Here is an 18,500-nt window from a genome sequence, read left to right as displayed (position 1 = left end):
GTTAGAGGTGCATGTGGAGAACAGAATTCTTAACTGAATTTAAGATAAAGGAGGGAGACTAAAAGGAAGGGAATAACAGGACAACAGAAAACCTGAGAAACTCCCTCAGTCTGAAATAAACGTTACCAGAAACGGGAGTACCTCCTACATATCTGAAGTCCTAAGTCAATTTTAGAGTGTAAACAGGATCCACTTCTGTTCCTAGCTCAGCTAATTCCCTAGCCCTAATCTTAGCACACGAAACAAGAAGAGAAGTCAGATAAAAGCTATCCAAAATGGGAAACAAAAAGGCCTTTGGAAATGCCTGGCATTTAGACAGTCAAATGTCTGAGCCAAAACTGTTAGTTTAGCTATTCAAAACAAAATGTTTGCATTTTCCTCAGAACAGGCATGTAATAGGGAGAATTCCTCTGACTCCACTGCGTGGGCAGACTCAGCAGAAGGAAAAGCAGCCCAAGTGTATCTGTACCAAACAATACAGTGCTCTTACAGAGCCACCCACAGCAGAGCACCACAGCACCCTGCTTCTCCACCTTGCTTAATATAGATGAGGCTTTCGACAATTTTGCATTTATTGTGTAGCCACAGCTACTTCTCCACATACAATATCAGGAGAATCATGCTAATGAATCTGATCCTATTTCTAGAGCACAGTATTCTTCTGGAAATTACAATTTAGCATGATTCTAAACTCATCTTTGCAGTTGTGGGGGACACCTTGACATTTTAGAAGACGTTTAGACACATATTTAGCACAAACCCACACTGGTATTACTACAGTCTATTGGTTCAAACTGTAAGCAAGACTACAGTTATGTTTTTTCAGATACTTCTTCATTCCCCACTCTTTTTGTTTTTTTTCAGATTATGCAGAGGAGAAAACAAATATAAAGGCAGCGAACAGTTTAAGACCTACACTTCACATTCAACTATTGAAAAAAACATTCTTTACTGATCTGCTGAAAATTCACACTGGAAAATACAACTACAAGGAGATGGTCTTGTAAGATTGCTGTGCTGATGTGCATTTCCACATGACACACCTCCCTGCAGCAGAGCAGGAGAGCTCCAGCTGTTCCTGGAGGTGCTGCAGGAGGGCTTTCCCTCTCTGGGTGCACACTTACCTCTCCTCCCATGGTCAGCAGGCCAGGAGCATCCAGCTTCCTCTTCTTGCGGGGGCCGATGGCTGCCAGCGCCGTCAGGTTGGCATCCCTCTGCCTCATCTGGGCCAGCTCCTGCTGCTGCATCTGCACACAGGGAAAGAACCCTCTTTAGTTTTTATTCTGTTGCCTTATCAAAAAGTTATCTTCAGACCTGCAAACATCAGGCAGAAGTCACATGTAAGCAATCTCCAAGAGCATTTTACTGCTCCCAGCACTATTTTAGCAGCCTGGCCATAGAGTAATAATGAAGATACTGAAGTTCTTTCTTGTGACTTTTCACAAGATTTCTGCTTCTAAGTATTTCACCTGTTTCCAAAAACACCATCCTTTTCATTAAAAACTGCCTTAGCAAGTACTATATACTAACTACACATCTCCAGTTTAAGACTGATATGAAGAATGTAAATACCAATTCAAATATTTAACTCTCCATTTTTTATCTTATATTTATATTGAATATTTACTTTGAATTTCAAACATACTTGATGTTTTCTTAAAAATATATAAATTAGTAGGATATCTCTATCTAAATGCTAGCCAAAGGTAATGCTGACACAAAACCTTTACAAACCAATTTAAAAAATGTTTTCTGGGCTTACGTTTTAGGTAAGAATACATTTGACTAGTTTGAAGCAGCTGCCAGCTGCATTATGTAATAATATAGCACATTACAGAAAATAGGAGAAAATTCTCTGGCCAACAGAGAGGCAAGATTGCATTTTCACTATAAACTGTATAATTCTTTCAGAGTGTTAATGATAAGTGTCATATTCCCAGGAACACTAAAAAATATTCTGATCAATACCACACAAGAATAATTGATTAGGCAACACAGCATATTATCTTAATTAGATAAAAGCATTCATAGCTCATAGCAATAATTCCTATTAAATCTCAAAACTTGGGTTTGCAAAATCTATCAATAAACTGAGAGGTGCCTGCTTTCTAATCCCAGTGATGGTCACTCTTGCTCCCACTTCAGCAGCAGTGCACAGAACACCACCTCAAGAAATTCAGTGGTGGTAATACAAACATTGAATGACACAGGCACAATTCCTTATTAAAATGAAACGGAACTGACAAGCAGAGATAGAAGTGTCTCAGCCATTACCTACACATCTGCACATAAAAGCAGGGCCTGAACTATCTCAACCAATGCTAAAAGGAAATGAGGTTTAAGCAAAAATGTGCCAGTGTGGAATGTCTTTTCTCCATCCATCTCTGTCCAGAAAAAGCAGATCCACCTCATGCCTCTTCTTCAGTGCAGTTCTCAGATGAATTCGTTTAGCAGCCAACACACGTGTGCCTGAGCAGCTTTGGTCACAGCCTGGCCAGGGAGTGTTCCAGGCTCCAGCCCAGCCCAGAGCCAGGGGAGGGCTGGCAGGTGACCCAGAGAGCCCTGGAGGGCAGCACCAAGGAGCTGGAGCCAGCGAGGGGCACCAGGGCCCAGGGCTGGGCACAGCACTCGAGGTGCAGCCTCAGTGGTGCCCAGCGCAGAGGGGCAGGCACTGCCCTGGTCCTGCTGCCCACCCTGCTGCTGAGACAGGCCGGTGCCATTGGCCTCTTGCCCCCTGGGCAGCCCTGGGATCAGGCTCAGCCACTGCCAACCACCATGGGCACTTTTCCCACCATTGTCCATGATGTGGGCACTGGGAACAAGCACAGGCTCAGCATCCTGACAGCACCGAGCTGGAACTGGGAATGCTCAGCCTGGAGAACAGAAAGCCCAGAAAAACCTCACTGGGGTTTTCCAGTGCCTAAAGAGAGCTGACAAGAAAGGCAGAGAGGGACTTTGGACAAGGGCCTGGAATGACAGGATATGAGGCAATGGCCTCACACTGAAGGAGTGTGGATTTGGATTAGATAGAAGGAAAAAATCCTCCTTGGAAGGTGCTGAGTTCCTGGCACAGGCTGCCCAGAGAAGCTGTGGCTGCTCCATCCCTGGCAGTGTCCAAGGCTGGACAGGGCTCAGAGCAACCTGAGGCAGCAAAGAGTGTATCTGCTCATGGCAAGGGGTGCACAAGATGATCTTGAAGATCCCTTCCAAACCAAACCATTTTGTATTTTCACGTTCTTCAGAAAATTGAATTCAGTCATTTAGAGTTTGAAACCCCATTTTTCACACTTTTATGCTATATATTAATTATTGTAACTTCAGTATAACATTACCTAAAAATACATGTCTCATCTACATGGTAAAAGAATTTCCTAAATACAAAAAAGAAATGTAGAAAAATATCTAAATAATAGTGCAAAGGTCTATACATACTTCTCTTTGCCAACTCGTATTAGGTTTTTAGCTCAAATATCTTTGGCTCTGTTCCAGATTAAATGCCAGTTAGACAGAGCTGCCCGCTTACCCTTTCAAGGTAGATAGCAACAGTGGTGAGCTCTAATCATTTACAAAGGTCATGATCGGAAGCTAGCCCGTGAGCAGTCATTTAAAATTCGATTGATCCCTATTTGTAGTCAGGGAAAGAAAATGGACATTTCAGCTGTATTGTAATTATGAGGCTTCAAGGCAACTGTAAATAGATGTGCAAATCTAGATACTGGCAAATACCTTAGAGAAGAAATTATTACTATAGTATAACATATATCCAGGAAAGGTTGAAGATAAAACTGCATATAAAAAAAGATCAATCATCTTTTTGCTAATTTGCCTTGCTTGCCAGCCTACAAGGGTTATCACAATTATCAGAAGTCTGATGAATATTTAAGCAAGGGCCAACTGGCTTAGAGTGATCTCAGACGAAGTTGTCAAGCTTTGCAGAATAAGAAATTTTGCACTGGAGTAAGTATTCGTTTCCTGGGAGGTGCAGGTCAGAAATACAGTCTGATAGGTAAGTGGTATTATGCAAAGGTTATATGAATATTGTATCAGTATCTTACCCAAAGTCACCATTTTCAAACCCACGGGAAGCTAATACTTGCTTGGCTCTCTGTGCTACCTGTACTGCACTACACCCTGGCTGTTTCCACGTGGAATATCAGTACATAGTGCCTCTTCTTGAGATTTTTGCACATGTAAATTCTAAAGTAAAATCTGACATTTCTCTACATTTCCCATAGTGGGATAAATCTTGCCGTCACTTTGAAACCTGCAAACTGGTTTTACCAATAAACTATGGAATAGCTTCAAGAATCTGCAGGAAGCTTTGTACTCATCTCAACCTCAAGTTCTTTGTCCTTTCTTTTTTGATCAGTGAGAAAAACTAAAGATGGTTCTTGATATCATATACTAATCTTGACAAATGCACAAGACTTTCCACTATTATAATTCATCCCCTGATAGAACACCTGGCTCAACAGACAGAGCCAAAGGAGCTGAGCTCTGTTCCACTCACACTGGGTGAACACTGCTAAGACTTCATTCTTCACCTCTCTGTGTCTCTCACCCCACATCACCCAGCTTGTCTATGTCTGCTATAGGCTCTGCAGATGAGGATCCTCCTCCACTACGTGCCTCACTTATCATCAAGCCCCAGTGGGCTGAACAGACATTCCTGTAATACAAATAAGGGATATGCTGCCAGGTACAAAAGATCCAGACAGAAACACAACACAGTTTCTGATACTGGTTTAACAGCACACACCATGGTAAACTACAACAGGAAAGAATAATCTTATGTAACCTTAATGAATAGTGATCAAAAAATTTCTAATACATCAAACACAATCAGTGAGATCACAGTATCCTGATGTTTTATAACATAGCAGCTGAAGTGCTGAAAATATTTGATAAACACTGTATTGCACAAATTCTCAACACTCTTATAAATTATCACTGGTGGTATTTTAGGTTTTCTTTAAAGCTCACCTCACCTGAAAGCAGTGAAACATAAAATTACATTTAAAAATAATCAGAAGAGTTCTGATTCTGATACTGATTCCCAGCAGAGGCTTTCAGACTTTTATCTTTTTTCCTAATCACATACTTCTGTTTTTTTCATAGCCTACATCAGATTACCTGCACCAGCCTCTTTCCTACCTATCATGTGCCTTTTCATGAAAAATATCCCTAATTGGAACCTCTGTTTAAAATTATTTTTTGCAAAAGTGATATCTTGGCTTTGGTTCAGAAGAGGGCACACTGCACCTTGTCTACCAGAGACCAAATGCACACCCTGACCTGTGGAAGCTCTTCTCCTGAGTGCACTCTGGAATCACATTCTCTGTGCCAAGTGGAAATGACTTTGCAACCAGTTTTGCTTACCTGGTTCCACTGTAACCACCCTCTGAATTCTCAGCACTAAGAATAACATGAATTGAATGTCACCATCTTCAGTGTTCTGAAACTACTCTTAGAAGTACCTGTAATATTAAAGCTACTTAAGCTTCTTACGATACATGATCAATTATATTTTAAAGTTAGGAAAGCAGCCTGTTACCACAATACAGGTATCTAACTAAGTCAGTTACTAATTACTGGATATTTAAACAAATGAAGCACCTGTTACTACCTGTACATCCTGATACAATAATTTCCTGTTACTTAACATGATTTACCAGAAATGAATCTAACTCACTACATAACCAACAAGATGCAATTGTTTGATAGCTGCATTCATTCACACTCTTATTTTCATACTGGGCTCCTGATGCAAAATTTTTCTTTAACTTACCTTTATCACAAATAATATGGATATACTTATCGATAGCATATTAAATTTTCTGCCCTCTGGGAAGAAAGCAATGCTTCAAATTCAGAACCACACTCATGAACAACAATTAACTTTTTTGAAAGTAAAAATATTTATCTAAAACATAGACAAATATTCCAATATATTATACAAGATAAATGCTTACAAATTAGATACTGTTCCTTACTCCTTATCAAATCCAAATGTATTTTTAGCATGCCATTTACTTACTGGAAGGTCTCTCATTTGATGAAAACTATACCATAGGAACAAAGCATTATTTTGAACAATGACACTTCCTTGTGATGGTGGTACAGCATTAAAACCACAGAAAGAACACTACTTCACCACTTTCATAAAGTACAGCTAACCACAGAAGTTCTAGAATTTTAGTTTGTTTTCTGTAGATCATTATTTGTTATGATACATTTAGGTATTTAAGAAAGAAGTGCCACAAGCCATATGCCACAAGGAAGACAGCCATATGTCTATGTGAAGTATCAACATTAGATCTTAAAAGCTAGGTTTAGTAATTTCCAAAAGCCAAGAATGTACTTATTTGTCAGGCAAACAGAAGTCAACTTTAGTTCAAGTCTAAAGCAGATAAAATATGTAGATAAATATGGGTAGGAGCTGTTGGTACTAAGGTCTAAGAGCAATTTCCTTCCATATGATCAGAAAGTAAGGGGACAGCTGGAACTCTTAAAAATTCTAGTCTACATATAAATACCTTGAAAAATTAAAGGGAGAAGAGGGAGTAGGATCACATGAGAGAGAGAAAGGTCAAGAAGGTGTTTCTGTGCCTACAGGCAGAAATCAGGGATGTTTTTTGGCCTAGAAGGAAAATAACCCAGTGACAGAGACACAGAGATGATTGTGAAGATAAAGAAGAAGAAAGAGCTTAAGGAAGTAGTCATGTATGTTTAAACACTGCCAATACAGGATTTGATAAGGGAATAGAAGCCAAGTTGTAAAAGTAAGTTTCTGTAGTCACAGACCCAACTGAGCCCACCAGGATCTACATTTCATCTACTTACAATTACCAACCTAATTCAGAAATACCACCTAAGAAGAAATGAGAGGAGGCTCCCAGCACCACAGAAGCTGTAAATACCAACAGCGTTCATGGGTGAGGACAGGCAGCAACGAACCCTGAGCAGGAACCTGGCAACAGAGGGTGCTAAATGGCAGAAATGTTTGATGAAAGCAAGATCATATAAACAATGATTTAAGCATTGATTTCCAGCCAATAGGCATCAATGGAAATCCCTCCTAATTCTGTTTGCGATGGATGGCTTAATTCCTGATAACAGGGTCATATGCTGAGCAAAACTTGTCTTAATTGATGGTTCTGTAACATGTATCTATCAGTCTCGGACAGTGATTGCACCCCCTGGAAAAACATCTTTTCTGCTGAGGAGCGCCTGAAATGCGGAACCATTACACATGTCCTAAGATGCCCACAACAGAAGGTGCAATTAAAAATGAAACTCATTAAAAATGCTGGCAGGAACCTCAAGAAGGCCAGGACAATGATGAAGAAGGATGGGTGCCTCGGTGAGTCTCAGGGAGCCCTGCAAAGCAGCTCGTGTGTGCAGCAGCCCTGTGCTGTCCCCCAGCCCTGCTCTGGCTCTGAAATCTCTCAGGGTCAGCACAGCTCCAGTGCCTGGTAAGGAACTGCTCCCAGGACTGAAGTGCTGCAAAAATACCACACCAGGGAGGTTTCACCTGTGTAATAGCAGGTCATGCACCAAACACATTCTGTGAGACTTTTAGACATTCACAGCTCTGACAAATGGTATCTAGCTTTTTTTCAGCACAAAGCTGGATGCTGCTCCTTCACAAGTGTTCTCCCACAAGTCAGTAAAAGCTCCAGCTGTCCCCTGCAATGCCTGCACATCTATCTGAACTAGATCAAGATTGTCCTTCACTGTGAAAGGGGTTTGTCTGTTGGGTTTTGGTGAGGGGAGTTTCTTCCTTTTTCTTACCCACACATTTTTAACAATGGCTGAAAATTATTGCATAGCGTTAGGGAAAAAATCACCCTGGGCAAAGACCAAGCTGGGAATGTTTCAGCCTCAAGATGACTGTTTCTCAAAATAATGAGCATCTGAACACAGCTCTGGAATCTTAACTGGAGTACTTTGGACCAAGCATCTTTTCTACAACAGATATTCCTGTTTATAACATCTAATTTCATTATGTTTTACAAGTTTACTCAAATTTTCCATTTAAATATGCCCTATTTGATATAGAAAATGCCAGGTGCATGCTGCCTGACATTTTTATTTTTCCCTGAAATAAAAAGCCTTAAAATTGTAATTTTCCCCACTCTTGCACATTACACAGTTAAATGGGATTTTTAAGACAATCATCCTTATATCTACAATTTTATTCCCTTACTACTCAAGACAACATACTGTCTGAACTGATACATACATATATATATATATAAAAATATATATAAAAATAGTCACAGGTTTAATTTTCTTGCAAGTATCCTTAACAGCTGACTCATAACTTATAAAAAAATCAAAAGCATGAAGATTTTGAGATTTGATTTTAAACTCTTGCAATTTTTTAGCATACTAGGTTACATTTTTTGATTTTCCAAATACAATACACTATTATTTAATTATTTATTAACTTAAACACATTTATTTCTGCAACAGTCCAACCATTTCTTAAGCTACATATTCCTATCTAGAGTAACACAGAGTATAGTAAATACTTAAGGAAAATATCCCTCAAAAACCCCTGAAAGAGTTCTACAGCAAACGATTTTTTGTCCTTCCAGTAACTTCCATCACTACATTCCTCCACTCCTCAGAATCTGTTGTTTGAGCTCCAGTACAATTTCTCTGGTTTTGGTTACACTATTCCTCAAACAGTTTATCTCCAGTAGCGCCAGTTCCAGGCTCTCCTACGCTAAGCTGGAGACACATCTGTTTAAAACCTTTATATTTGTAAGATCCTGTAGTAGCGTGTGGCAGATTTGCCAAGCCAAATCTGAGCAAAGCCCATTTGAGCAAAGGGTTTCTGAGGCACAGACAACTGGGCAGGATCAGCACTGCTAGAGCTGCCAACTTTGATCAGAGTGTCAGTAACTTACCTGTAGTGAGATCAGGAAAAAACTCTGAAAAATAACCCCCAAGACCTGTTCTTTTATTATCAGTCTTCATTTTATTTTGGAGCAGGGCAACTATGAACAACCACCAATCTTCTCAAGCTGTTCTCCAAAGGACACAAGACAGCATCAGTACGGGTGAGAAGAGCACGAGTCAAGGAGCTCATGGCTTCACTCAGGGGCTCCTCAGCTCAGGAGCACCCAGTGGAACATCCTCACTCCCAGGGCCTGGAGAGAAAGGTGGGATAAGGTATTTTCCCAGGCCCTTTGCTCATCTGAGTGGGGGTTTACTGCACTCCCCAGATTTCTAGGATCTTCTCCTTTCCCCCTAAAATAAGACACTGTGTGAGGACTCAAACTGATGTTTGAATCAAGATCAGAGAACGTAAAAAACAGTGCAAGCCTGTGTGGAGCTCAGTCATGTCTAGAGTTACAGACTGAAGTAATAAGAGCAGGAAACCTGTTGAGCTGTGCTTTGGGCCAACTGATAGGAACACTGGCATATGGGAGGATACTCAACAAAGAGTGTGCTTTCTTAAAATCATGCACTGGAAAATAAGAGTGCAAGCAGCAACTCCCAAAGGCTGTGCTGCCCACTGTAACGCAGTGCTCAGTGCTGGACTAGAATTTGAACCAACTGCTCTGCTTTTCACATGGCAGGTATCCAGTAAACCTCTCTGAAAATACCCTTCAAAAATCTTCCATCGTGTCTGAGCAATACAACAGCTATGTGGATGGTGAGAACTCTCCATGGCTGCTGCAACTTTGTGTTAGTGCAAGGGGAGTCTGATCAGGAGTTTTATCTGCACCATCTTCTCTGTGCTTCAGGAGTTTCAAGCAGAGCATGGCCTTTTGTTACTTTCATTTCTGTTCATCTCTAGCACAACTTGAAATCTGAATTAATTAAAAAACAGTACACCAGAACTATACCAAGAAGATGGAGGAAGTTCTTGGCTGGTCTATCAATGAAGCCAGCTGAAGACTGAGGCACACAGAATGTCTCATCTTCCTGGAAGTGAAGAGTGATGGTATTTCGTACCATAAAATCTCATATCAGCCTAAAGCATTTTCCCTGTTTTTTCCCAAATAAGTATTTCTGTTTTTTGGTAAAATTTCTCTGGCTATATTTCATTAGCACAAAACGTCAGAATAGCAGAAATTTTAAGTGCATTTAAAATAGCAGTTAATCAGGAATTCTAGTAAGAGGCTTTATTAACTAGATTATTCCAAAAGAAAATGCCCAGATTTTGATACCAGTCCTCTAGCATTCTTATGGGAAATCTGCATCTTGAAACTGCAGCCTCATTTGAGGAAATGAGGCGAATGTAGCAATCTACTAAAAATCATTTGGCTGTAATAAGTAATTTTAATCAAATAGTTAGAGAGAATGGCGTTGGAGCTAATGTCTGAAGTGTCATAAACAGATGGGAAATGTGCAGTGTAGCGACTGGTTGTGCACTTTTAACGCAATTTCCTCTTCTGCAGCCTGGATTGTGGTTTGATCAAGTCTAAGTGACATGACAAAAACAAATTTAATTTATTCTGAAACTATATTCAACTAAAGAATACACAATACAGCTAGTATGCTACTCTGCTGGAAAGTGAGGTTTGAGGCACAGTAAAACACCGAGAACAAAAATAGCCACACACCCACCACCTTCTTCCCCTTGAAAGTTGTGGGGGTGGTGCTGGGGGTTCACTTGCAAAATGGAAGTTCCACTGGGGATGCAAAACAAGCTTGAATTTAAATAATCTACATATTTTCTATTTTAGATTGAACTATAGCAAAACCGCTACTGCTCATTTGTGCTGCAGATCAAGGGAACAATGCACCACAGTGTGGGGACAAAATATTTCAAGCAATTTCTCAGACACTGACAAGCAGTAAATTAGGGAATCTTGTAAGTACAATACAGTAGTCATCCCCTTCTATTGATCACATATAATTTACATCTTACAAAGATGTGAATTCTTGCATTCTCACTCCACAAGGAAAATCTCAATGATTTATTCATTTCAAATAAAAAATAGAAGGTAGATGAGAAGAATTACTTCACAGGCTGTAGCTTTCTCAGGGCACTAGTGCTAGGCTCTTCTTTCGCACTGCCCGAAGGGCCTTTGTGTGCAAGTCCCTCTAATTAACAAGGTGAATCATGCAGCAGTTCCCTAATTAGTGAACATGACAAGCCAATGGAAACAAGCAGACGGACCTGGCGCACAGCTATGGTCAACAAAAGGCACAGCAACACACCATTAAAAAATGCCTATTTCATGTAAATAGCAAGAGAACTAGCATAATACTTAATTTTCCTTTTCATGTTTTATGCTTATTCCTCATTTATTGCAGATATAAATAACGACACAATAAATCAAGGTTTCCAACTGCAAGTCATACCACCTCTCCAAAATCAAAGACTACTTATCCTACGTGAATAAGCATCTGCTCAAGGGGCATTATTTGTTTTCTCCTTGTTTTTCTGCTTTAAAGAACTGCAGTTACATTATACGCTTAGGACTTTAAGAATCCATTAATTAATTCTATTCAAAATTATTTTTTCTTGAAATCCTTTTTCACCAGTAGATGAGAGGAGTGGAATAGTTGCACTATTATTGCAGTATAAAAATGCCTACATTCCCAACATGTCATAATTTCTACCTTTTGTATGAGAATAAATAAATAATATAAGTGAATAATCAAAGAATCGGATTTGCATTAGAAAGGAAATGAGATGATCTAAAATGTACCTCCTTACCTTCCTCTTTCCAAGTAAAATATTTTTACTCTTTCACTCTTCCTTCTGCTTTTCCTAAAAACACTCATCCTATCTCCAAAACAACAGAAAGGGGTTAATTAATTTTCAACTTATTGCATATTGAACCTTTGATTTAGACTTTTAGAATCCTTCAACATATTACAAGTCTAAAATGTGTGTCACCACCAGCAAAATATAATTCTTCACATAAAAACTTCACTACATTTTTTGCTCTCTGTTTCTTGGCATATTATCATAAGTAAGGAGAACTATAGATCATATCCTCATTACAGGCTCCTCTTTCTCACAATCTTGGGGGGAAAAAAAAATTCTCACTTTCCTCTTCGAATTGTAAGGGTAGAAAGGTAAATCTTACTTATGTTGCAAAACTGATGTTCAAAATACTAATGTCTAAAAAACCCACATTTTTCTGACCAGTCCAGTTTTAAAAATATGAGAATTAAAATATTGTCCCCTAAGACATAATTGTTCTACATGCCCTTAAAGGTTGTTTTTTGGCTAGAAATTTGAAGAATATGTAATGATGTTCCATTACAGAACTGGTCAGCTGTTTCAAAGTGATTTTAAATGCACAATAAACTCTATCAGGGATGACAAGGAGAACACTGGAATCACTGTTTGCTGTGCTCATTTTCCCCTTCTTGTTTGGGTGCACTTCTCAACTTGTCTCGGATGTGTTATAACAGATCCCACCCAGCACGACCCTGCCTAGGACGGCTCCAAACCCAGGCTGGAAGTATCCTCTTTTAACATCAAGGCACAATGGATAATCTGCTAACAAGTGAGCTCTGCTGTGCCATATGCAGGCAGGAAGGGCTCAGCAAACAACCTGTCACAAACACTTACTGTTGCACAGAGCACTGAGCGGAGCCAGGGCTCTGCACGGCGCTGCTCACTCCTGCACACGCAGCCTGAACACAGCCCTGCGCTGAGATCCCTGCAGCTGCAGACAAGGCAAGGGGATGGCAAACACACACCACACAGGCACACCCAGAAATCAGCCCAAAATCACAACATTTGGTTGGTGGCGACTGATTTTCAAATAAATTGCATACACGTACGCAGGTTATTTTATATATACAATTGCAAAAGTATTTCGCATTTAAGCAAAAATGTTAGGTGCAGCTGATAACAATAAATCCTAATTGTCTAAAGGAGTTGTTACGATATGAGATTATATCTAACACCAGAGGGACAAATTCTGTTTGTTTTGCATATTGCTACTCATGTCAAAAGAGTTGTTCCACAGTTACAGTGGTGTGGCAGAAGAATTCAATTATAACATTTAAAGGTAAGGGATGCACATTTAAGAAGTGAAAGAAGCAAAAAGGCACTCAGAGGTGCATTTTATTTGACAGGGCAAAAATAAAATTCTCCAACACAGCCAGATCATTTTCATATTTTCCACATAGCCTACCACATGTCCTCAGCATACTTGCTAAGGCACACATTACCTTACCCATTGGATTTAGGATGTTTGTTTTTCAAATTTCAGTACTTCCCAGAAATCATTTCTCTACATGGCTAAATGGACAGATGAACATTTTTCAACTGAGGAATTATTTTTAAAGCCTCAGTTAAAATTACCTGAGGGTATTTATGAAATGTACATTTAAGATCTTTTCTTTTGTATAGGTGAGTAGATTACAGAAATCATTACATATTGCTATGTTAACAGTAGTATCCATTGACAAATTTAAGAAATATATGCATTTTAGATAAAATAACAATGTACAAGGTATTTAAATATTACAGTAACTCTCTATCCAAATCATCATATAAATACAGAGCAGAACACTCTCACATATTACTGAAACCCAGCACCTTGTACTGAGCACCATGACTGCACACAAAACACACAGAAGTTTAATTCAATAGTTAAGCATATTTCACCTCTATATCAATTACCCAGATTAAACACTGACAAAACTGGGATAAGGAAATGGTCTCGGGAAGTTTTGCCAGTCTCTCTTGGCCTGAAGTTACCTTTCTCCTCTGCTAAAATTCAGAGTATTGCTTGATTTCTGTGCCCTAAAATAAGGTACAAGTTTTCAATCTGAGACTTAATTACAAAAGCTCATAGGGTGAGCTAATAGAGCTCCATATTTTTTAGGTGCTTCCATGCAACCTGAAGGTCTGTATCACTCTATCTCGCAGTCATGTAGATCACTAAAAAGGTAAAAACAACAAAAAGATGAAAATGCTTATTTCTTAGAGGGAGGAAGAAAACATCCCATACTTTTGTTTTGAGACACACACAAGAGATTCCTGAACATACTGCCTAAGAAGGAAAGACTAGCAAATGCTGATGACAGACCATTATTAAAAGAGAGAACAATTTTGCTGAATACTGAATTTACTGATCCTCAAAACAGGAAGCTGAAAGTAGTTGACTTAATTAAACAGCAGCATATTCAGTGACATGATGATGTGTATTCAATAACCTTCATAATCACTCCCTGTCACACTAAGGCAGGGCAGACATCCTGGAAATTCTGCAGGTACCCCTGAGGGGAGCCCATCTCACCTGCCCAGAGCTGGGCTGCCTTAAAACTAAGGGCTCTATGAAAACACAGGTCAAACTTTCCCAGAATCTAAACACATTTTGAAGATATACAAAATTATCCTATTTCTCATAAAAACATGCTCTCTTCTCACCAATTTCACCTCCAGTATGTTTCTAGTAGAGTGAACACTCTGCTCCTCTCCTGTTGTCTTGAACAAAATTAACACCTGAGTTTAGCACTTATGCTTTATTTTCCCATTGAGTATTTTTGACACTTTCCTAAAGCTTACTTAAATTATCTGACACGTTTGCCAGATATGAGCACTTCTGCCAGGACAAATCTTTTTATTATTATGATTTTTTTTTTTTTTAAATAATAGATTTTCAAGCACCTCACCACATGAATATGGCTTTTGGCGATTAAGAGAAATCTTCAGAATCGACAGGATGTTATTTCTGTTTCAAGAATATAAATGTCTGTTCTGGATATAAATACATTTTCTACTTGTGGAGGGAAAGGACACAGCAGTGTAAGAGGCATGCTCTCTACTTCATGGCTGTGCAGAGTCAATAAACTCAAGAACTGTAATTGCACCACACTGTTTTCTAGCTTGCTTCCCTTCAACCCTACCCAGTACTGAGGCAACAGATTTTAGGAAGCTGTTACACCTTAGTGTACAGACACTCATCAGCATAAATGCATATAACATACCTTCCTGTTCCAGGAAATCAGGTATTTATGACCATTTCCATGGAAATCTAGAAGTTATGCACCAATTCAGCAGCAATTTGAAATATTAAACAAAAATAAAACTCTTACAAATCATTATTCAACTACCCAATAACATTAAAAATACATTAATACCTTTCAAGTGTTTACATTTTAGAGATAATTATTCCTACCTTTAACAAACATATTTGAGGGGAAAACAGTTTATATTGCAAATAACAATAAGAAATTTAATTTATTTAAAAGATTACTGCTACTACTGCAGGGTAACTACTTTATCAGGGTATGTTGAAGAGTATCTCATTTTTCACCTAAGATGATGTAACTCTTTCACAGGCTGACACACTATTTTTGAACAAGACTAACTAAAAATAGTAAATAGATGCTAACACAGCTTTCATGACCCCTGCATGTTATAATAGCCCAGCCACCTAGCTTGCAGTTTAGAGAAGAGTTAGATGTAGTCTAACTCTTCTCTAAAACAGCGACTGTACCTAAAGAGTTAGGTACAGTCAGAAATGTTTAGTGTCTAGTTAACCAAAATTGACACTTTTTACCCTACTGTTAATGCTATTAAATCTTCTCAAAAATGGGCTGGCAAGGAAGTTTTAAATTACCCTCTGTTTAAAATTTTACTACTGCATTTCAACTTTTGCTTTAACTGTGCTCCCATGAACTCTTTCATCTTCCACTACTGGCTTAGAAACAGATCCCAGATTTTATGAGAAGCAGTGTGCTCTATGAAATCTATACATTCCAAACAAACGTATACATCCTTGTGAGAGCACAGAACACGTGAACACCCACCCAGAGTGCGGCTGGGTGCACAGCAGCGGGAGGTCTGTGTGTGTGTGCACCAAGGAGCTGGGGCAGGGACACAGGGCTGGGGTGTGTTAGCCCCAGCCCCAGGGGACAGGGGCACTCGGGAAGGGGCACACAGGAGCCGGGGCGTGTTAGCCCCAGGGTCAGGGGATAGGGACACTCGGGAAGGGGCACACCAGAGTCAGGGTGTGCACCCAGCCCCAGGGGACAGGGCACACCGGAGCCGGGGTGTGTTAGCCCCAGGGGACAGGGCACACCGAGCCCGGGTGGGTTAGCCCCAGGGGACAGGGCACACCAAGCCCGGGTGTGTTAACCCCAGGGGACAGGGCACACCGGAGCCGGGGTGTGTTAGCCCAGGGGACAGGGCACACCGAGCCGGGGTGTGTTAGCCCAGGGGACAGGGCACACCGAGCCGGGGTGTGTTAGCCCAGGGGACAGGGCACACCGAGCCGGGGTGTGTTAGCCCAGGGGACAGGGCACACCGAGCCGGGGTGTGTTAGCCCCAGGGGACAGGGCACACCGGAGCCGGGGTGTGTTAGCCCAGGGGACAGGGCACACCGAGCCCGGGTGTGTTAGCCCAGGGGACAGGGCACACCGAGCCGGGGTGTGTTAGCCCCAGGGGACAGGGCACACCGGAGCCGGGGTGTGCAGGACAGGGCACACCGAGCCCGGGTGTGCAGCCCAGGGGACAGGGCACACCGAGCCCGGGTGTGCAGCCCAGGGGACAGGGCACACCGGAGCCGGGGTGTGCACCCCAGGGGACAGGGCACACCGGAGCCGGGGTATGTTAGCCCAGGGGACAGGGCACACCGGAGCCGGGGTGTGTTAGCCCCAGGGGACAGGGCACACCGGAGCCGGGGTGTGTTAGCCCCAGGGGACAGGGCACACCGGAGCCGGGGTGTGTTAGCCCCAGGGGACAGGGCACACCGAGCCGGGGTGTGCAGGACAGGGCACACCGAGCCCGGGTGTGCAGCCCAGGGGACAGGGCACACCGGAGCCGGGGTGTGCAGCCCAGGGGACAGGGCACACCGAGCCCGGGTGTGTTAGCCCAGGGGACAGGGACACCGGAGCCGGGGTGTGCACTCCAGGGGACAGGGCACACCGAGCCGGGGTGTGCAGCCCAGGGGACAGGGCACACCGAGCCCGGGTGTGTTAGCCCCAGGGGACAGGGCACACCGAGCCGGGGTGTGCAGCCCAGGGGACAGGGCACACCGGAGCCGGGGTGTGTTAACCCCAGGGGACAGGGCACACCGAGCCCGGGTGTGCAGCCCAGGGGACAGGGCACACCGAGCCGGGGTGTGCAGCCCAGGGGACAGGGCACACCGAGCCGGGGTGTGCAGCCCAGGGGACAGGGCACACCGAGCCGGGGTGTGCAGCCCAGGGGACAGGGCACACCGAGCCCGGCGCTTCGCCTCGCTGCCCTCGGGCAGCGCATGTGACGCGGCCCCGCAGGATCCGGGGGCAGATGAAAGCTGGCAGCTGCGGCTGCCGCGGGCGCTGGAGGCTGCCAAACAGGGCTTACAAACACGTTGGCTCGGCAGCAGAATTAAAGCCCTCATTCAGGTTTGTTTTGGAGTAAGAAACCAAGGCGCACAGAGGGGATGGGGGGAAATTTGCCCTGCAGGCTCAAGCCTAAATACACCTTGACCTCCCCCCACCCCCGCGAGCTGCTCTAGAGTAGAGCAGGCTTGACTAAGGGACCAAATCATGTAAATAATAATTCATGTTGCTGTCCAAGCAACCTCCTCAGTTTCTGACAAGCAGACACAGCTGACATTTGCTGCCCTCTACTTATTAAACAGGCGATCATATTCCAACGTGCGGTTATTCAGCCAAATTAGCACCAAAGTAAATCTGTTGCAGTGTTCAGCTAAAACAGTTACACGATTTTTCCACATTCATAGCTTGCTCCAAACAGGTTTGCTTTTTTTTTTCTCCCCTGTCTATGCCAGTGTGATAAATTGTTCCTAACAAGGTTGTTTCTACCTGAGGAAGACCCATATTTAGACAGAATACCACTGAAGCAAAAGGAGAACTGCAAATTCAGTCTTGACCTCTCCCTTGCACAAACTCATCTGGTACAGTATACACAGAGAGAGAGAGAGAGAGAGAGAGAGAGAGAGTTTATATTTAAACAGATTTTAAAAAAAAAATTAATTCTTTCAGAAAAGTACCAATTGCATGCATTCCTCACTGCTTCTTCTGGAACCTCTGGATGCAATTGTCAGTATTCAGGACAGGCAAACTCAAACCACCCTTATCACAAATCTTACATGCCAAACATGGAAAAGAGTGGCCCCTTTATCTGTCCACCAAGTTTGGCTGTCCAGGCATACAAAAGGGATTAGAAACAGGAGGCTGCCACCCTCCACTTGTTCAAAATCAAAAGGCAGTAGCACTGGTTATTCCTACAGACATGGAAGGAGAACTACAGATCTGAAGGTCTGAAGATTTTACCGTTACCACCTTCAAAACAAATTCATTTTACAAGAGGAAGTTCCTGCTGGAGTATTTTGGTGAAATTCTAAAGAGCAAAGTCACCTTCAGCTTCAGAAATTCTTTACAAAAAGCTTTAACATTCTAAACCCAAGTTCTGGAAATTCACATTTAGGTAATCCTGATGCTGTATAATGAGAGGCTACTTATTTCAACAACCTTGTGCTCTGTTAGGCAGGACTCCACCAAGGTGTGTGCACTGGAAGGTGATGGAGACAATAAGGATGGCTTTCTCCTTA

The 18,500-nt window shown here is 41.9% G+C and overlaps 1 protein-coding gene across 1 annotated transcript in view; it reads right to left on the bottom strand.

The window, feature by feature from the left end:
* Nucleotides 1–18,500, bottom strand: part of LOC110473819 (transcription initiation factor TFIID subunit 4) — a 148,655-nt gene that overhangs the window by 45,292 nt on the left and 84,863 nt on the right. The window contains exon 14 of the mRNA XM_031505873.3: nucleotides 1,125–1,247. Within this exon, the coding sequence (XP_031361733.2) occupies nucleotides 1,125–1,247 (123 nt within the window). The remainder of the gene's footprint in view (nucleotides 1–1,124; nucleotides 1,248–18,500) is intronic.

The sequence above is a fragment of the Lonchura striata genome, chromosome 11 (genome assembly GCF_050655825.1).
Source record: "Lonchura striata isolate lonStrDom1 chromosome 11, ASM5065582v1, whole genome shotgun sequence".
Classification (NCBI taxonomy): Eukaryota; Metazoa; Chordata; class Aves; order Passeriformes; family Estrildidae; genus Lonchura; species Lonchura striata.
This window is presented reverse-complemented; position numbering and strand designations above follow the sequence as displayed.